Consider the following 22,310-nt stretch of genomic DNA (forward strand, 5'->3'; position numbering starts at 1 on the left):
CGTGAATATTAATTCCACACCCATTACGCTCTTATTTAAAACTATTATTATTATTATTATTATTATTATTATTATTATTATTATTATTATTATTATTATTATTATTATTATTATTATTATTATTATTATTATTATCTCAAACCCGTTAACTAATAAGACAGCCGAAGCCTGCAGCAACCATTTTCTGAAAATAATTGCCAGAAGCCCCAAAATTCAATATTTTTAAAAATAGATTTAGCCAAAATCAACCACCGAATCATCTTTATATGATATGCGTTCAATAATAAATTAAAAGTTCTCCATATTTTATTGCTATTTTTGTTTATCCACTAATAATAAGTATAATGTTCACAAATTTCATTATTTAGATATAGTATTTTAAATATGTCGTTTATATCTATAGTTTTAATGCTATATCACTAAACTTCAATATAGAATAATTCAAAATGTGCTTAGTTCCTTCAGATAATGTAATAAACTAAGGAAAAACGACAATGTGCCACCAAAAGGCATATAACTTTTTTTTTTTACAAAAACATACAAGAGACACTTATGTCTTATTTTGTGACTAGCTGTGTTATATAAGGACTGAAATTAAAAAAAAAAAGCATTAAGTGTTTATTGTCTACATTCCTAAGTCAGATAAAATAAGAAACTCTGATTATATATGTATTTGTATTTAATTAGGATACGATATCAATGCTATCCATCGCAACATTTTGTTGCCTATATGGATTTCTTAAACTAACTATCGAGATGGCATCTTAATAGTACGTAGTATGTACTATTTGTACATAATATATAATTACTCCATCCCCCATAAATTTTATGACCGGGGCATGAGTGTTAAGAAATACTATAATGGAAAGTGAGTTCAAAAAATTAGTGGAATGTAAGTCCTACTCTTATATATTAGTTTTATAATAAGATGTGAGTGGAAATGAGTTAGTGGAATACGAGATTCACTATCGAAAATGGTAAAAAGATGAAATGCGACAAATTTTGTAGGACGGACGAAAATGAAAAAATGTGACAAATTTTCTGGAAACGGAGGGATTATATAAATAGAAGGTAGCCCAAAACTTGATAGAATTCCCTTACGCAAATTTAGTACTATTAATTTAATGGTGACTAGTGTCCAGTTATTGAATGCGACACGATAAATAAAATTATACTCCTTTGTTTATTTTTATGACATTCTCACGCATGACTCATTTTATACATTACTTTTAACATTCCAAAATGATTTACAAGTGACATTCCATGCATATAATAAGACTGCTGTACTGCTGTAGCATGTAGCCAATATAGTTTTAAAAAAAATAGTCCAATATATTTTTTTTTTGAAAAATACAATCTATGCGAGCTAATTGTAGTTTGTCCAAAACCAACCACCAAATCATCTTTATGTGATTTGCTGATCAGTAATAAACTCAAAATTCTCCATATTTTATTGATATGATAATTATGATTAATGTAAGACACAATTAATGTTTGGGACTTCCTTTTTCTCTTCTTTTAATTTTGTAGCAAAAGAAATTGGAATTGTTCCCGCCATAGTTGTCGACTTTTGCTTGTCCATTAACAATAGAAGTATAATGTTCACAAAATAAATTATTTTGGATATTGTAATCTAAGTATGTCATTTAATCTACATATTATTTAATGTTATCACTATACAAAATGATGTGCCGAAAATTGTACACATTATAAAACTTTAAAGATTCCGTTAATTGGTAACAAAAATTTACAGATTTGTAGCACATCTTTGCCAAATATCACGGTCGGTAAAGTTTTAATGATGGAAATTCACTCGTCGTAGAACTTCTCGACGTACTGCCAACGAAAAACGGACATTGGTAACTCAACCTTCCGCAAAAAACAACCGGCTTTGCTTGACCAAGGGTAGCCTGACGAGCGAGGTGAATTTTGCGAGTTACGCTGACGTTATATCCATTGGTATTTCGTCAATAATTGTTTAATAAAGATGACTATTTCTTTCATTACATACTAAGTTATGATAATCTATTTATCCGACTATGTTTATTTATCCATTCAACAAACTAATCCAATTTTACAACAATTTTTTGTTGCATACAATTACAACACCAATTCAAACATAAGTTAACATAGAAAAACAATGAGAGTTATAATTCTAATTTGTCATTTTAGTCCGTCCACGAACAATAATATACGTTAACCTCCACATCCAAATACTTGTTTAAAATTGATGGCTACCCTTGGCCTATCAAACACACCCTATACATAATCATGCAAGGAGAAGGCTATAAATATGACACTAGATCAAAAAGCTTAACCAAACACACAAAAATGGCAAAGCTTTCAATAATTCACACTACCCTAATCCTTTGCTCAATTCTATCAATGTCCAACGCCATAAACCAATCCCCCAAAGCCGTCGAAAATTGGATGGAAAATCTAAAGCAATCGAAACCAAAGGTAACGAAACTCCACTTCTACTACCACAACTCCCGCAACCCGGAGAAGAACCTCTCGGCCGTGCAAGTGGCGACCGCCCCCGTCTTCTCTGACCAGCCTCCCTACTTTGGTGTGCTGACGATCACCGACGACCCCCTCACGGTGGGGCCCGAGATATCCTCGAAGCGCGTGGGCTACGCGCAGGGCTTCTACGCCACGTCGTCGTTGGAGGAGGTGAGCATGCTGATGGGCGTCACGTTCATCTTCACGGACGGAGAGTACAACGGAAGCACGCTCGCCATCCTCGGCCGCAACCCCATCGGGGAGCGCTACCGGGAGCTTCCCATCGTCGGGGGCACGGGGGTGTTCCGCCTTGCGAGGGGGATTGTTACGCTGCAGACTTACTTCTTCAACTTCACTGTGGCTCTTGCCATTGTTGAGATGAATGTCGTTGCTTTGCACTATTGATTACTATTATTTGTTATTTGTGTGTGGGGATCAAATTATGGAGTTGTTGATTGTCTTTAAATTGGCATATTGCAATCGTTGAGTGTATTTCATAATATTGTTGATCTGAATTATCTTATGAGGGCTTCATTAAGAAATTAACTCTCATGTTATAATAATATAGCTAGTCGAACTAAATTACTAGTAGTATATATTGGGGAGTGTTATATTGCTAACTCAATGCTTAATTGCTAACTACAACTCAATAATAGTCATTAGATATTCAAATTAAAGGCCTAGATCATTAACCACAAAATAACAAAATATCAATACGATTAACAAAAAACGTCAATAAGGCTATAGAATTAATTCCAATAAAAATCAATAGGGGTATTAATGTCAAGTTAGTTATAATTAACTTTTAAAAGAAATTCCAAAACTTTAAATTCATATAACATATATCAAATTAAAGATAATTTTATAAGGATTCCAACGATATACTACATGCATATGTTCCGACGTCAAAATTTGAAAAAAAAATTAGAATTTTCGTATTTTTCGAAAGCATTGTGTTGATATTTTCGAAACACTATATTGACATTTTCAAAGCATTGTGTTGATATTTTCGAAACACTATATTGACATTTTCATCCAAAACCCTAATTTGGCGTTTTTTTTTTAATTTTTTTCGATTTAATTAATAAAAACGCAAATTACACGTGGCAAATTGTAGACCACACGTTTTTTAAAATCATGTGGCCTTGAATTAGTTGTAGTTAGCAATTAAATGATAAGTTAGCAATAGATCACTCCCCAGTATATATTTGTGTAAATATTTTTTTTAAAATGGCTTTAAAATTTAAAATTGTTTCAAAATGTTCTACTGTTAGTAGTATTTTTTTTAAGATACTGTATTATGCAAGTATCGCGACTTGAATCTTAAATAAAAAAAATTTAGATGCTATAACTAGTCCACAAATGGAAAATGCACACTTAATGATTGTTACTGTGAAATAATTCGAGGTTATTCGTAGCTTGGAAAGTTGATTACATTGGAGTACGTGTATAATGCTGAATATGATCACGTTGAGTTAAATACTTCTTGATGGTTAAACTAAGTACAAAATCTCAATGATTATTTATTTATAAATGAATAGATACACATTTATCATACAATTTTGGGATGACTAGTCAAAGTAGCATACTTAGTATTGGGCGAATTTATAAAAATTATACTTAAAATATCATTTGTGTTCTTCTTTACATAAGTATTCCACAAGATTATATTTCATTTCCCAATATGGAATGAAAAGCTTGTTTTATAGTCATTTTTTTATAATCTTTTGCCTTTATTTTATTTTTTGATAAAGGATTTGCCTTTACTTTTTTAATATGGATGTAGTTTGTTTTGTTAATATGTACTACTTCTTATTATATCAACCATCAACTATATACTACTTATACTATATACTACTTATAGAGAAATGATATGTTGCTGGGCGCTCAAAATGAGCGCCAATATGAGCGCCCCTTATTCAATTCTCTTCCTTTTTTTCTGTTTTTTTTTTATTCTTATAATTTAGGCAATTCTCGCTTTTTTTCCCTTTTCAAGCATCTATGCCTCCCCTCTTCAATTATCGACGCCTCCCCACGTTTTTTTTTTCTTCTACAATTCAATCAATTCTTTCTCTCTTTTTGCAATTCCCTCTTCCAATTCTGTGCCTAAATTTTCTTGCGCAATTCTTATTTTCTTTCAGTGATGCTACTTTCAATTGCCCATTACAGACAACTTAGAATGCCTATGGATGTCTGATTTCTTTTCAAATTTTGAATATCCATTTTTGAAATTATTATCCCCAAATCTGAATTTGAAACATTGGGGAATTTCAATTTCTCTATGTGAGATTTACATTTCTATGCGAATATGAGATTATTGATATATAAGAAGTGAGAAATTATGATATGAGATGTGTAGTGGAATTTGATTTCGGAAAAAAGTGTTATGGAATCTGAATTTGGAGAAATAATTGATAGAAAGAGTGAATTGAGCAGTTGAAATTGTTAATTGTACTGTACGGGAAAAAAAATTGTGCGTATAATTTTTTGACTCAATATTGATGGAGAATCTGTGAAGAAAATATGAAAATTAATTTAAAACTATAAAAACAAAAGAGAAAATGAAAAAAATGATGAAAAATCATGTCGCTCATGTTGGCGCTCATTTTGAGCGCTCAACAAAGCAATCCTCACTACCTTATATATGTATAATTAAAAAGTTATATTCATATTTTATATCATAACTAAAATTAATGTAGTAAATCTTAATTAACTTTTAAATAAAGTTTTGATTACTAATGCTTAGATTAAAATAAAATAACAATTATATATAATGGGAGAAGTGTCCATAACATGAAAATTAATACACAGTAATAAACTATGAATATGTATTTTTACATTACTATTAAGAATTAGTATATATATGCTTTATCTATACCTACTTATGTATCTATATATTATTGAAAATTAAATTATATATTATATTACTGCTTGTTTATTTACATGTTTTGAAATCAATTGTTTTATAATAAATATGTATTTAATTATATACTCGTATATATATAAATGTTACAGTATTACGGTTCGACCAGTGGTTGGACCGGTTCGACTAGTTGAACCGTGAACCGATAGCCTCACTGATTCGGTGTTTAAAACATTGCCATGTTCAGCAGTAATAGTCACTGTTATGACCCAAACTAATTAAAAGTCCACAAACAGAAAAATATTTAGACTTAACTCAATTAATGAGCCATATAACAAATATCTTAAATTCAAATATTGATGAATAAAATTCATTTACACACTAAACCCTACACTATATCAATATCCCTTATCATACCTAGCCTATTCTAATGTTGTACTATTAATGGAATTTATATTTTGAAAAAATATTTGTAAATATTCATCTTAGATCAAACTTTAGAAACTAAGATCAATTGAGAGGCACAACTGAGTGTCCAACGCTCCTATATGAGCTTCCTTTCACCATTTGTGAGAACCGTTTGACGTAGGAGGTGGTTCGTTTTTGCTTTGCTCAGAGATTATATTCTCCTTTACGATAGCAAGTGTCTTGGATTCAATTTTTAACAGCAGCAAACGAAAACGAATTATGGTAAAATAAAATATAAAGTAAATTGCGATATATACAAATTAAGGGGAATTACCCAAGATTTCCCTAAAATCATACCCATCCTACAAGTTTTATTTAAACCTAATAATAACATGATATAAAAAAGGAAAATCATAAAATAAATGTTACCCCTCCAACAAGTTTTATTTAATCCTATTATTTTTTTTAATGGTTATTTTAAATGGGAGATATGAGTAAATAGGGGATAATCACGTACTACTAATTACTTACTGTTATGACCCAAACTAATTAAAAGCCTAAAGCAGAAAAATATTTGGACTTACCTTAATTGATGGGCCATAATTAGAATACAAATATCTCAAATTCATTCAAATTCATGTAACCCACTATATTAAAATCCCACTTAACTCAATTCGTTGAAGATTAGTTGAGATATCAAGTGGGCTAGCCTGACCCATCCCAGTGAGATATAGGCCCAGCCCAATTGAGTGGCACAACAGAGTACCCAACGCTCCTATGAGCTTCCATTCACCATTTTGGAGAACTTGTTTTCGCTTGGTTCAGAGCAGTGTTTTAAAAACCGGACTAGCCGGTTCGACCGTGAATCGGTAAGTAATCCGTTCCGGTTTGCTCATATAAACCGCCTCTACATTGAGCTGCCTTGAACCAGTGAAACTGGTGGTTGGATCGGATGAACCACGAACCGAAAATCGATTTTCACAAAAAATGCTTAAAACTTTGTTGTCAAGAGGCTTGAACCCACCTCTTGTCAAATTAGCAACATGGTAACACCTTTACCACTCCACCACAATGTTTTGAGTGATATGACATGAACATTAACTAAATTTATATATTAAACATGATAAATTTTTATTTACACTAACTCATAATCCAAATTTAATAAATAAATATTAATTATATTATCTATAACTATATCTAAGCACTCACTAAATTTTATTATTATTTATATATAATCAGTTATACATAAGGTTTAATATTTTTATATATTATTAATTGCATTTGTTATTTATTGAATCTTAATATATATAGTATGCATTTACATTTTATATATATGTTATATTATTGCATCAAATAAAACATATTTTGAAAAAAAATGAACTTTATTTGTTTTTATCATAAAATATCAACAAAATTTTAGTATATTTAAAATATATTTTATTTTAAAAAATATTCGTATAAATTTAATATTCAATATATTTTACTACCATTATCTGTGTAATATATTTTTATATAAGTATACATAATGTTAAATGTGTTTTAATGATAAATTATTAATTACATTTATCATTCATTATTTAATATATATTTTATATATTATATATTTAATTATATATGTTTATAATAATATTTCGGTTCGCAGTGAACCAGTTGAACCAGTGAACCAGTAACGATGCCGATTCGCCGGCCGGTCCGAATTTTAAAACATTGGTTCAGAGGTTATCTTCTCCATTACATTAACAACTGTCTTGGATTCATTTTTTAAATCTACAAAGAGAGATAAATTAGTCGAAATAAAATTTAAAGTAAATTGCGACATAAAAAATTCAGGAGAATCTACCCTAAGGTTAGATTGATGTTGAGAAGACAATGGAGGTGGATTTGACTTTATTTAGCCTAATAAAAAACCCCTTCTACAAATCTTATTTAAACGCTAATATTTATTTTTAATTGTTATTTTAAATGGGGGATAAATATGAGTAAATAGGGGATAATCACGTACTAGTTACTTACTATTATGACCCAAACTAATTAAAAGTCAATAAGCAGAAAATTTTTTTTGGACTTAACTAACTCATTTTATGGGTCATAATACAAAAATCTTAAATTCATTCAAATTAATTTAACCCACTATATTAATAATATCCCTCACCATACCTGGCATATCTAATTTTCTATATTTGGAATTTATATGTTCAAAAAAAATATTTAGAATTATATTCAGATCAAACGGATCTTTGAAGTTAAGGAAGTGCATGGCAGACTTTTTTGTGTGGTTAGCTTGAATAATATACTACTATCATTTACCAAGTCTAGAAACAAATTAAAATCATATGAAGAAGGCATCTAAATTTGAGTGGGCGAAGCCCTTTCCAATCTTCCGTTGATAAAATGTGGCAAACTTAGCTTCTACAAAACACCAACCAAGAATTTACAAGATACAATCATTAGTAGCATGCCGAAGTCAATGATTTTTGGAAATATAAAAGCTAAAACATGACTTTGCAAGCATGAAATTTCTAATGCTTATTTGATGTGAAGAAATTCATGTTTTGGACATATATGAACACAGATTATTCCAATTGACTTGTCACTTATTTCCAAGGTGAAAGTCCTATTTCAAGTGCTACAAAGTAGAAACAGACGTGCACGTACCAGTTACCACTTGTTAATTTAAGGATGATTTCATTTATATAGGTAAAGAAAATAAAATAAGATATGACATAAAAAAATAGTATCATGCGTTTTAACTTTCCGGATTAAATCGGGATGAGTTTAATCAGTTGATGATTACTGATTAGTGAAGTATAATGCCGGTGTTTACAAGCTTGACTAGGGGCGTAAATTCGGGTACCTGTGGGTATCAAACCCGAAAATTCAGATACCCGAACTCGAAATCTCAAAAATATCATACCCAATACCCGACCCGTATGTGAATTCGGGTATCCTAATACCTGATGCGGGTACCCGAACCCAACTAATCGGGTACCCATAAATCCGGAATTATTATATTTAAAATTTATTCTTTTATATAAATTAAATTGTGACGAGAATAGAATTTATTAAAAATTATACAATACTTATACTATTTATTGACTATAATTCTATATTATATAAAATAGACATTAGACAATAGACACTACTTAATTTTAAAATAAATTTTTTTGATATAAATTGAAACATAAAAGAGATTAAAATATTTTTTTAAGACAGAAATCAACATATAAATAAAATGGAGAAAGCATAACTAATTAACTATATGGGAAGTGATCAATTGCTAACTCATCATTTAATTGCTAACTACAACTAATTTAAGGCCATAGGATTTTAGAAAACGTGTGGTCTATAATTTGCCACGTGTAACTTTCGTTAATATTAATAGAATAAAAAAAGATAAAAAAAAAACGTCAAATTAGGGTTTTAGATGAAAATGTCAATATAGTGTTTCGGAAATATCAACACAATGCTTTGAGAATGTCAACACAATGCTTTAAGAATGTTAACCCATTGCTTATATTGACATTCTACATGTATTACATTGACATATTTTATATAGTATGTTGACATTTCTGCTTTACGAAAAAATTGAAATTTTTTTGATTTTTTTTTCAAATTTTGACGTCGGAACATATGCATGTATGATATCGTTGGAATCCTTATAAAATTATCTTTAATTTGATATATGTTATATGAATTTAAAGTTTTGAGATTTCTTTTAAAATGTAGTTATAACTAAACATGTAGTTAATTGGCATTAATACCACTATTGATATTTTATGGAATTAATCCTATGGCTTTATTGACGTTTTTTGTTGATCGTATTGACATTTCGTGGTTGATGATCTAGGCCCTTAATTTGAATATCTAATGACTATTATTTAGTTGTAGTTAGCAATTAGGTATTGAGTTAGCAATATAACACTCCCCTTAACTATATAGTATTTTCAAAAGATAACAAGTAAGAACATAAATAATGCGACATGAACCGAACACGAATGTGAAGAAGAGAGCAAACGGAAAAAAGAGAGCAGCAGCAGCGGCGTGAAGGAAACTTGAAAAAGTAAGGCACACGAAACCCATAATTTCGGGTTTCGATACCCAAAACCCGTCGGATATTGAGATTGGGTCAAGAATACCCGAAACCGCGGATTAAATTTTCAGGCCTAAGCTTGACTACTCTATTAAATTGTTTTATACGTACAAGATAATATGATTAATTTCATTTAATTGAATAGTTATCGTGAGTTTTTCTTAATTACTGTTAAAAAAGAAATCCTACAAATATTTTTATTATAAGTGAATACGAGATTTATTGATATTTATCATTTTTATAAGAGTAAATTGTCATAAATATTATACAAAGTTTAATTAAATTTTAGTCAATATCACAACTTTAAATAAACAACCATGTATATCGTAAATTATAGTAATATTTTTCAATCATCCCATTGATATGAGTGATATATAAATTTGCAAAAAAATAGTAATAGATTTCCTTTTTCCGCATCATACACAATTTATTCCAAATATAAATAAATGGGACAATTGAAAAAACATGTTAAAATTATTATAGAATTAGTGATTTTTTAAAAGTTGTGACTGACAAAAACTTAATCAAACTTTGTAAATTTTTTCGATAATTTAGCCTCTTTTATATTCTCATCATGCTATCATGTTATTACTACAAAAGTACAAATAATATGAGCATTAACTTTATTGTACGATATTATATTTATGTTTAGCTTTAAGGGTTAGACAAATTACTTTGCTCTACTTCACTCAGCCAACCACTGACTTTGGTAAGCCGCGTATCTATATATGGCTGGTTCCCACTTAATTATCTTAGTAGAAAAAATATTAATCTGCATTTTAGAATTATATATACTATACAATTTATTTGACCACTAGATTCTTGTCGATATACCAGATCCAATTTCACATGCTTTTTAATTACCATTATATATGTGACGCTCATCAATTTCTACTAGTGCTGATGCCATTCACAACTCAAAACAAAAATAGAAATAAAAAAATGAGTATAAATTCCTTAACTCTACAAATTATGATGTTATATGCCAATATTAAAATTTATGCTAATTGTTTAATTATTGAATTGCTCTTATTTTACAATTGGTCAAGATTCCAACAGATAATAGTATTGACATGCTTGCTAATTATGGCTAAAGCCTAAAACAATGTTGCTTTGTTAATTGTTAGTATAATTAATGCGACTTCAAGTTAACCGTGTCAATAAATATTCATTGAAACATTAGCTAGTTGCTAAATTAAATCAAATTAAAAAATCAATAACTAACATGCATGCAGTTTTACAAATGATATCAAAAATCAAAATTTAGGGAAAGTTTAACAGTAATATATAGGAAAATACCTAAGATAAATAATAATGTTATGTGCTACGCTGCACTCACAAATAAAGAAAGTTCAACCAGTTTCCATTTGCCAAATGGGCAAATTATATATATACAAGTAACCAAGATAGATTTTGCCCATTTTAACACTCCTCTAGTTAAATTAAAAATTTTAATATTGATACGAACTTCTTAGATCATCGTTGAAGGACAGAAATATTTATAAATAATACTCACACATTACCAGAAAAAAACAAATAATAAAATTATTGAAGTATTATGAGTAGAAAAATAATTATCTTAGTTGTAGTATTAGTAATAACTAAATGTTATAATTATGTAATACTATGTATATATTTTCAAAAAATAAAAATTAACAAAGTTTATGAATATACCAGAATAAAAATAAATATTTTTAATTTGAGGATCAAGGTAGTAACTTAATATAGAACTATTGTACCTAACCTAATTGATTCATAATTGGACGACATAAATACGCTACATCATCGAACCTTTATTTGGAAATCATTTATATAAACCTTTATTTGTACATCACATATATATAGTATAATTAGTAACTTATGATAATGACCTAGTTCTAACTCTTAAGATTTTGGCTTAGATCATCCGAAATCGTTATTAATATGTTGTCGTCATTATCTTAACCAACGCAATTAATTTTTTTTAATACGGTTGAGTGGAACATGAAGCAACGATATTTGTTAGTTATTATCCACTAAATAAAAAATTAATATGCTACTTTGGTGAAGTCGTATTCATGACCTCTATCAAGGAATTGTTAATCCTTTAAGTGCACCTTACTTTCATATGAATACCATATAATATTATATAGTACACCATAACATAAAATAAAATATAATTAATTTGATCTGGAACCGTACGTGGCAGTATTGTGAATATAACTGCAATATTAACAAAACTAAAAATTCCTTTTTATATATAACCATTACTTTAATGTGAGTATGTGTGTGTGGTACAAAAATTAAATATTGCCGGTAGATATTATGAACTAATCTAGACTTAGTTTTTTAATTTATTAACAAATAATTTACAATTTGAAATATTCTCTCCGCCTCACTAGAAGTTCCATCTGAGTTCGGCACGAGTTTTAAAAAATGTAAATGAAAGTTAGTGAAAAAAGATAGTGGAATTTATGTCCTAAATTTATATTTCTATTAGTTTTATATGGAAAAAAAGATAATGAAATGTAAGGTATATTACCATTTATGAAATATTTTAATTGGGATTGTAAAAGTGGGACGAAGTTCTTGATTTGAAAGCAACAATGGCCAATAGGAAACTTTTCTTATTGTGATTAGTTATACATAATAAATTAAGCTTTAATGGAAACCAACTAACTTTAGATTGCCCATTTCAATATGTAGACCAAACTGAGGGCGGGGGGGACACCAGCAAAGAGATTTAACAATTTTATCGACAGACCTACTTACATTAACTAATAACTAATCACAGATTTTTATCACTTTTTGAGAGAAAAGGAATTAGGTATTAGTAGCCATATATATTCCTTTTATAAACTTTACCAGCCACTTTATGCAAAATATTTTTTTTATCACACTAAGCACAAACCAATTTGATCAAATATACAGTCATGGAGAGCAGACAACAGTCCCTACCTTTCATATATAGATACACTGTATCGAGAACAATTATTCAATTAAACAATTAATATAAAATTTAAATGAAATTATATATATATGAAATATTTGGCCCAATCTAATAATTGGTTTCGGCCCAACTTAATGTGAGAGTCCAACCTAGCGGCCCGCTTCACTTAATCCCATTCATTTTTGATCTAATGGTTGAGATTTATCTTAGGTTATTATACTCCATCCGTCCACCAATAAACTCTCATTTTACAATTTTTGTTCATCCACCAATAAACTTTTCATTTAATTTTTTTAGTACTTCTGATAATGGATCTCACATTCCACTGACTAATCTCACTCACATTATATTTTTAAACTAATAATCCATATACGCACTAAACTTGCATTTGATCCCATTCAAAATTCTAATTCATTTTTCATACACCTCCATCCTAACTCAAGTGATTGATTTCTTTTTGGCCATTGTTTTGCAAAGATGATAATAAGGAGTAGTTAAAGTGGAGACAAAATAAAGTAAGTAAGAAAATAATGTAGATACGAGCTTACTTATTTTACTTTCTCTCCACTTTTAACTATTTATTACTCTCTCCGTTCTATAGTAGTGGAGTTATTTTGTCATTTTGGTACGTTTCATAGTAGTTGAGTCATTTCATTTTTTAGTAAAAGTCAAATACATTTCTTTTCACTTACTTTACTCTCTCTTACTCTATTCTCTCTTCATCTCTCTACCTTTTTCCTTTTCCTACTTTATTTTTATTTTATTTAACTCACTTAACACACTTTTTTCTTAATCTCTGTGGCCAAAAGAAATGTCTCTACTACTATGGAATGGAGGGAGTATAATTTTCCCAAACACGTACCGTAGAGAAATCTATCACTTAATATGGGGCGAAGGAACCGAGAGGGTATAATTTATTATGTGATAACCACTTTCATATTAAAGTTATTTATCAAAATATTCTAGATATCGTTCAGTTAAACTTAAATATTGTTTCATTTGTCTCTCCCCAAGCGAGACGCTTCTTTTTTGCATTCGTTTTGTACTTTGTATATTTAAGACGATTTTGCACTTTTAAAGTACTATACTCAATTCAAGCACAAAAGATAGTTTCAATAGTGATCGACAGAGTTTTAACACACATGAGATTAGTAAAGGATGCGAAAGAAAGATAAAGTGTAAAGTGAGAGGGAGAAAAAGAAAATATAGATAATGCAGAAATGAGAAAGATAAAAAAGTGAGGAATAAATTAGGAGAAACATTTTAATTTTAGGAGAAACTTTTTAGTTTTAATATGAAAAATTTGGATTGATGTGTGGAAATAGAAATATGAGACTATTTTTTAGACGCTGAAAATAGTATATTTTCCTTCTTTTTTCTTCCTCAACAGGGGAATGGAGAAGTGTTGTGCCGCCTTGCATATTGGCGGGCGCCGCCCTCCATTGCCGCTGAGGAAGGAGCGACGGGCGGCGGCGGGGAGCGGTGTGGGCGTCCATTGAGAGCATGTGCCCCACGCATTGGGGTTGGGTGGGAATGATTTTTTTCCTTTTAGATTCAAAACTCTATAATAAAAGTCAATTTCATTCCAAATTTATTTTTAATATTTTATATTTTATTAATGCAATTATTTTAGTAATTATTTTAATTTTATACAGTAAATATTAAGTAACATTTAAATGAATGTAAGAAAGTCAAGAATAATAAAAAAAGTGAAATGAAAAAAAGTAAATTGATTCCACAATTAAACTTTGTGGTACGTACATTGCTTAGTGTAGTGAAATAGTGAATGAATATAGAAAAATAAATTTGTGATTGAAACGTCAGTGAAATAATTAGAGCACTGATTCTATTGTTATTCAGATTAGAGAAGAGTGGGCCCCACCCTACGTGTACACAGACTCCCGCTATTTCTGCCTCTCTCGCCCAAAAACACACTCACTAATTTTACAAACAAATCAACTCACTCTCTCTGTGTTTCTTCTTTTCGTTTTCAATCATTTCAATGGAGATTCCGCCTAAATGCTCTGTTATCATTGTTGGAGCTGGCATCTCAGGCACTGTCTATTCTCTCTCGTTGTATGCAAATTGCAAATGAAATGCCAAATGGAGAGCGTAGAGTGATAAGTGGTTAATGGTTTGCGAAAATGAATGGCTCTGTGTAGGTATAACGGCGGCGAAGATTCTGGCTGAGAATGGCGTGGACGACGTCCTCATATTGGAGGCGGCGGACAGGATCGGTGGCCGGATTAGGAAGGAGGACTTCGGCGGCGTCACGGTGGAGCTCGGCGCCGGCTGGATCGCCGGTGTTGGCGGCAAGCAGTCCAATCCCGTCTGGGAGCTCGCTCGACACTCCGATCTCCGCACCTGCCTCTCCGACTACAGCAACGCTCGTTACAACATCTACGATCACAGGTTTCCATCTCCAAAATTTCAAATCTCCACACACACGTTCATGCTTATTGCGTGAGGTATCCGTTTGATTTTACGCGGCGATCTTCAAAATTTATTCGGTGAAATGAAATTCATCATTGACCGCGGTAATCAATCAAACACCTGAGTAATTCGGTTTCTAATTAGTCAGCTTAATTGATCGGTTGATGAATTGAGAGATGGAGACGTTTGGTGTGGGGTAGTGAGCAATGATTTATCGGTTAAAATCGAGTCAATTGGGCTTTAATGCATACCTTTTCTCTTTAGCTTTTCCTTTATAGGATTTAGCTTTATATCATGGATGAATATATTATTTTCCGTGTTTCTAATTTACCACATACAAAAATCGAAAGCACATAGAATTCATGTTCTTGCCTCTCCGGCGTTAATTGCATTCTTAATTTATCGGATTAGGTAATGCTCTTTCCTGATAACGACACTCCATTACCGATTTCCTTTCTTAATTATTCAATTTTTTACTAATTTTTTATTTGAAAAGTGGGAAGATATTCCCGAGCGGCGTAGCGGCGCAGTCCTACCAGAAGGCGGTGGAGTCCGCAATTCAGAAGCTGCGGAAGCAGGAGACTAGTCCAGATGTCGATGCATCGCTTCTCTCGGAAACGGCGTCGTACTGTGCATCTTCCTTCCCTCCTTCCAACTTGAATTCTTTATTCGCCTTTTTCCTAATTTTCTACCTATTTTTATCGCCGTTCAGAGCTCCGAAGACTCCAATTGAGCTGGCAATTGACTTTATTCTCCATGATTTTGAAATGGCAGGTAATTTTTTTAATTTTTGTTCCTTTCTACTCTCTGTTCCGATTTCGATTTTTGACCGAGGATAAAAGGGAATTTTTTGTTTGTATTTTACAGAGGTGGAACCAATATCGACTTACGTGGACTTCGGTGATAGGGAGTTTCTAGTTGCAGATGAGAGAGGGTACGAGCATTTGCTGTATAAAATGGCCGAGACTTTTCTTTTTACAACTGAAGATGGTGAAATCTCTGACTCGAGGTTAAAACTCAACAAGGTAAAAAAGCTAAGAAATAATTTTTCAGTACGAACACAACTGATTCTTGATTAATAATTTCTGGTCCCGTGTACGATTTCTTCTGATTTAACATTTTGTCTTTTATGATTTAAACCATCAAATGCTAATAAAATAGAGAAATGTTTTTAATTTGGGAAAAGGACAGAAATTGGAGGGGGCAGGAAATATAACAGAAAGTGATTATAATAGTACGTTCATGTAATGCTGCTCACCTTCCCTTTTTCTATTTGTTTGTTTGCTGTTGAGTTTGTGGAAAAGGACATCTTGTCAATGAATGGCTGGTAATGGTATGAACTATGAAGTAATAGTTCAATCAACTGAGTATTAGTCAAGATCCATATTGAAATATAAACAAAATTAATTCAGTCTAACACTAACTAACATAAAGGCTAAAGCAGTCATGTAAATATTAGTACAAGTATTTTATCTAATGAATAGTTGTGTGCTGTTATGTACTGGAGTGGTTGAGAAACTGTTTAGGAGTATAGTTCTTGAAAATTCTTGAATCTTGAAATATGGAATTATTAGCTTTGTTGTCTGGCCAATTCTAGTCAAACCTATTTATGATAGTAGCTGGTGAATTGATTGTGGCAACTGTAGATTGGTTTATTCTGATGAAGATGGAATATGGGATTTCTTCTAGTATCTTTTTTTTCCAGTTCTTCAATTTGAATACTTTGAACAGAAAACATCAAAAGTGTGTTGGTGACTTGGTGGGGTTATGATGGTTAATTCATCGTGTTAGCAACTTTTTCCAAGATTTTTCAAGACCCCACTCGGCAACAGTTTGAAACAGTTAAAACATGGAAATGCTGTGACAGTGAAAAACTTTTGTGGGGTAGGAGTATATTTTCTCAAATTTTCTTGTTTTGATTACCCATGACAAAGTAAAAAAAGAGAACATGGAAATTTTATGAGCCTAGAACATTGTGTTGGTGAATAGATATTGATGCATCCGAATATTAAATGCAGATTTGATGAATGGTTGTTTTCATGAAAATTTGGGGGCAGGTTGTTCGGGAATTGCAGCACTCGAGAAACGGCGTATCGGTGAAAACGGAGGATGGCTCCGTTTTCGATGCCCATTACGTTATTTTGTCTGTTTCCATTGGCGTTCTTCAAAGCCACCTCATCTCCTTCTCACCACCGTTGCCCGTAAGTCTCCTCTTTTTCCCTCTTTCCTTCATTTGTCAAGTTTCTATTTTTTTATTCTTTTATGTTAAAATATGACCAATAAGAATAGTGGTAGTAAGTGATAGTAGTAACTTTGAAGTGGGATCCCTATAGACTGCAGAAACATCATAACAACGATAATGTGCTGATTGCTAAGACATCATACCGCAGCCGGCTATTTACATGTTTGGGTGTTGAATCATGGCAGTACTTTACTTTTTTATCTAGTGATTATTATCTTAATTATTTCTCCATGTTACGTGAGTTGGTATGATATGACCATAATTATGTGGATATGATACAGTGTGGGTCCACTTATTATTACTCGAATTTGGGCTTTCTATTTCCTTTTCTCTCCAAAGTGAATAGCAGGACATGGGGTCCCATTTTAGAGTAGGATTACCTAATTGGTTCACCTGCACAACAAGCATCCAAGAGCAGATTCTGGACCTGATATTAAATAAGAATAGTTTAAGGAGATCACAATTAATTATGGACAGTGAGCAACCATATTAAATGTGCTTGTTTTATTTATTGATTGACCCTAACATGTAGACCTGTGCTGTTTTTCACTTTATTATATTCGAATCCAAATACAGTGGGCAACTTAGCTTGTTATCAATCCACAGTATTTTAATTCTGGCCTCATGTATCAGGATTTACTGATCATGCCAAGTGTAGGGTGTAGGAATTTTGAGGCATACTTGGGAGTGCTTCATTTTGTTTTGTTAGGCAATAGTTAGTCCATCATGCTTTATTGTAGCATATTAGGTACATAACATAAGATTCATGTGTGATTTGTTCGAATTAGTGATAGGGATGAATGAAACAGTCACCAGGCAAGATACACTTTCCTTTCTTTTCTTTTTTTTTCCATTTGAGTTGGGGGAGGCAAATATGATCGGACCTCGTCTGTTGGTTCATGGTTGGCTTGGCTGCTAGCATATAAGCTCGTACCTGGCAATTTGACTCAAGAAAAAGTGATTCTTGCATGTTTATTTTTGTGGTACCTTGACAAAAGAATGATGTATTGGCGCCATGAAATAATACCATTGTGCATTAAGTACTAATACTACATATAAACAATTCAACAGAGATGGAAAACTGAGGCTATCTCCAACTGTGACATTATGGTGTACACAAAGGTCTTCTTAAAGTTTCCGCGCAAATTTTGGCCATGTGGTCCTGAAAAAGAGTTTTTTGTCTACGCCCACGAGCGAAGAGGCTACTACACATTTTGGCAGGTTACATTAAATTAATTATTTCATCACTTAATGATGCTAAAGCCGATATTTCATGGAGTATTATTTTTTTCCTTTCATACTCTTTCAACTCATAGATTACATATGTAATATGTTGCTGCTTTCGCTTGTGGACTAGTTCTTGCATTGAACTGATTTTCATGCTAAATGTATAAGTTTCGTATTTTCGCAATCTGCTCTGATCATTGCAGTTAATTTTAAATCTAGAGCAACTAATGAAATTCTGCTGCATACCTTTAAGTTGGTGCGTTAGTTTATTTAGTGTTAAATTTAGTATCATGCTAGTTTATCGTAGTTTCCTGATAAAACAAATTGGAATAAGATTGATGAATAAACTACCTGATAAAACAAATTACAATAGGATGACGGATATATCCTTCAAAATGTGCAATGGATCTATCCATTATTAGTTTAATTATATGGAATAAACTGCAATTGTGTCATTTTCTAACACATAATAATACACACTAGCCACCCTCATGGATTTTCTGGCGTAAAAAATGGTGGTCATATCAGTTGATTGCAACATGCTTTGGTACATTATTACCAATAAGTGACAAAACTATCACACCAATCAACAGAAACTAATTATAATCCTCTATGTTTCTTGATCTCTTGTCCAGCTAACTAGTTCTTAAACATTAGAGAATTATGTGATGTTAGACACCTGTAATAGTCAAAATTCACATCCAGAACTTCCATATAGTGCTAGAAAGTTTTATCAGAATGTGATGTTACATTAGGGGAGAGATTCATTGTGATTGATTATAAAACTGATTTTGGCTGTTGCTCTATAACCATCAGCACATGGAGAATGCGTACCCGGGGTCCAATATCCTAGTAGTAACTTTGACAAATGGAGAATCAAAAAGAATAGAAGCACAATCAGATCAAGAAACTCTTGTAGAAGCAATGGAAGTCCTACGAAACATGTTTGGGCATGATATCCCAGATGCTATGGACATACTAGTACCACGATGGTGGAATAACCGTTTCCAGCGTGGCAGCTATAGTAACTACCCGATTTTCACCAATCATCAGCTTGTAGACGACATCAAGGTTCATTCATCTTGATTCTAAACAGAGATTAATAAGATCCCTCTATGTCCCTGTAATTTAACTTACAATATTTTGATGTTCGCCTTTTACCTCCAGGCTCCAGTGGGACGGATATTTTTCACCGGTGAGCATACCAGTGAAAAGTTCTCTGGCTACGTGCATGGAGGCTACCTTTCAGGTGCGAGAAGTTATGCCAACTCTACAAACTCTAATCATTAAAACTGTCTTAAAAATATAATGTGAAGAGACTTTTATACTGAGCAGGTATCGATACTACTAAAGCAATACTTGAAGAAATGAGAAGAGAAAAGGAGCGGAAAAATGAAAGCCAAACTTTTCGGATAGAACCCTTGATAGCCTTGAGTGGATCAATACAACAAGATGCAGTATCAAATCTGCACAAGTTTGATATCCCTCGACAGCTCTTCCTTCGTACTAGCAACCTCGGAGCTCCAAAGGCCATCTTATGAATAGAAAAATCATCTGACATGTTCTATATATGTATGCAGCAAAGATAACAGTCTGACTTGTGGAGGTAATGGACAGATGGAAAACTGACTGCAGTTGACAACTCGAAAGACCGGAGTTTGCTGCTCATCCGAGCAATCCTCCTGGTAGATCTACACAAAAAATTATAGCTACATTGGATAGATGCTGAAGTGTGACAAAAAATCATAGTAAGATTTATTCTTCTTAATTAATTTTTTTTATTTCTTCTCAACGAACATTTGCTTATAAGATAGGCAATATAATGTTGTATAAATCATGTTTCACTAAGCTATCTAGATTACTGAGTTCTTTTTTATTGATGATGTGATGCCAGAAATTTAAATCGGATAAGAACTTTGGGTTCAACAAATTATAATTAGATTATGATTGATTTTTATTTTCTTATAAATACTGTCCTTTTAATATTTTATTGCATTATATTTTATACTAATAACCTTTGGAAGTAGTCTCTCACAGACGACATAGAGATAACAAATTCTCAAGTGCTTTTATTGTTTTTCTAATTGCTTTATGATTAAGTTCATAATGAGTGTTATAGATAAATTAATGGGTTACTTGTCATTTTAAAATAATATTTTGTTGACTTCATGTCAATCATATTGTTTTTGACAAAAACATCATTATACTTTGACTTAGGGGTTGTCGAAATGGGCAGTGGGTAACGGGTGATTCTCAACCCGACCCGATAGTCGACGAGTATCGGGTATCTGCTGCCCTACGGAATTGGGAAGGGTCGGGTTTTCATATTTTGGCCCGATACCCGTTAATCTCAAAATACCCTATATTATACCCATACCCTTCCGGGTATACATGTTAATTCTGAAATACCTGATATTTATATTAATATTTTATAATTTAAAATTTTTAATTTTACTACCTGCAGTCAGAATATAAATTTTTATTAGTAATTTAGTATCAAGGTGTTTTTTTTAATGTTTTAACTTTTAATTAGTTAAGATTGTTGTTAATTGACATAAATACCCTAATTGATATTTTTTATTCCCTATATTGATACTCATTGTTGAGACCCTTAATTTGAAGATATAATGTCTATACATTATTTGTAGTTAGCAATTTAAGTGTGAGTTAGCAATATAACACACTCATATATATATATATATATATATATATATATATATATATATAGGGGTGTGTTAGGCTCCTTTGCACCCTAAGTGTCCTATTTCCTTCTTAATCTCAGCCCTTGGATCCTTAAATTGGATGGTTGTGATCAATGCATTATTAATCTATAATGTTGCATTATTAGCCGTTGTGCATTATTAGAATGAAAATGTGCATTATTAGTCTATAATGTTGCATTATTAGCCGATGTGCATTATTAGAATGAAAATGTGCATTATTAAATGACACGTGGCATTAATCTAACCGTCAGATGATAAAATCGTGGGGCTAGGATTAAGAAGGAAAAATGACAAAAGATATGAAAAGGATTTGAATACATCCCTATATATATATATATATATATATATATATATAGGGGTGCACTAGGGTGCCACCATAGTTAAAATAACATCATACCACCAATATAGTCCGTTAGATCTCATCTATGGACGCCTAGGATTAAGTTTCGTGAAAAAACACGGGTTTGCAGTCTACTGTATTAGATATTGCAGTCTACTGTATTAGATATTGCAGTCGTGGTAAACTGCAATATTGTTGTGGTAAGACTGCAATATTCAATGAACAACACTGCAATCTGGTAACGTAAAATTAGAAATTTCCTATTTTACCCCTCCGTGTTTTTACACGTGGCAGCATGACAAGCACACGATTTTCAGATCCAATGGCCTAAAATGGTGGTATGGTGTTACAATAAAGAGGGTTGTTATCTTAGTACATCCCTATATATATATATATATAGGAGAGCACTAGGGTGCCCCCTTATTTAGAGTCACAACGTACATCCAATCTGGTGCTGCCATGTGGCACAAAACATGCAATATTTTAAACACAAAAATGCAATCTAGTTGTATATGCATTTCCATAGATTGCATTTTAGTTGTAGGTAAATTGC

At 31.7% G+C, this 22,310-nt stretch overlaps 1 protein-coding gene and 1 pseudogene across 3 annotated transcripts; both read left to right on the forward strand.

Annotated features, from left to right (window-relative positions):
• The first annotated feature begins 2,311 nt into the window (after window positions 1-2,311).
• Window positions 2,312-3,017, forward strand: LOC125224536 (dirigent protein 22 pseudogene; annotated as a pseudogene).
• Window positions 3,018-14,739: 11,722 nt separating this feature from the next.
• Window positions 14,740-20,663, forward strand: LOC125218873 (polyamine oxidase 1-like). Of its 3 annotated transcripts, XM_048120660.2 has the most exons (10): window positions 14,740-14,846; window positions 14,955-15,204; window positions 15,722-15,850; window positions 15,938-15,999; window positions 16,093-16,250; window positions 17,283-17,426; window positions 18,539-18,688; window positions 19,511-19,765; window positions 19,862-19,943; window positions 20,030-20,663. In XM_048120660.2, exons 1-10 carry the CDS (start codon window positions 14,795-14,797, stop codon window positions 20,233-20,235), a joined length of 1,488 nt encoding a protein of 495 aa, XP_047976617.1. In that variant the 5' UTR covers window positions 14,740-14,794; the 3' UTR covers window positions 20,236-20,663. The 3 variants fall into 3 exon arrangements, with proteins under 3 accessions (XP_047976617.1, XP_088922873.1, XP_047976618.2); XM_089066747.1 differs by having other exon boundaries at window positions 15,722-15,999; XM_048120661.2 differs by lacking the exons at window positions 14,740-14,846; window positions 14,955-15,204 and adding an exon at window positions 15,217-15,636.
• The last annotated feature ends 1,647 nt before the right edge of the window (window positions 20,664-22,310 follow it).

This window comes from Salvia hispanica, chromosome 1, assembly GCF_029641045.1.
Source record: "Salvia hispanica isolate PSC_SH4W2 chromosome 1, Shi_PSC_v1, whole genome shotgun sequence".
Lineage (NCBI taxonomy): Eukaryota > Viridiplantae > Streptophyta > Magnoliopsida > Lamiales > Lamiaceae > Salvia > Salvia hispanica.

Bases quoted from the DNA above. Each gene is read 5' to 3' on its own strand.
- LOC125218873 (XM_089066747.1), top strand. From the start codon at position 14,795: ATGGAGATTCCGCCTAAATGCTCTGTTATCATTGTTGGAGCTGGCATC. The intron at 18,689-19,510 runs GTTACATTAAAT...TATAACCATCAG, and splicing joins GCTACTACACATTTTGGCAG to CACATGGAGAATGCGTACCC. The intron at 19,766-19,861 runs GTTCATTCATCT...TTTTACCTCCAG, and splicing joins AGCTTGTAGACGACATCAAG to GCTCCAGTGGGACGGATATT.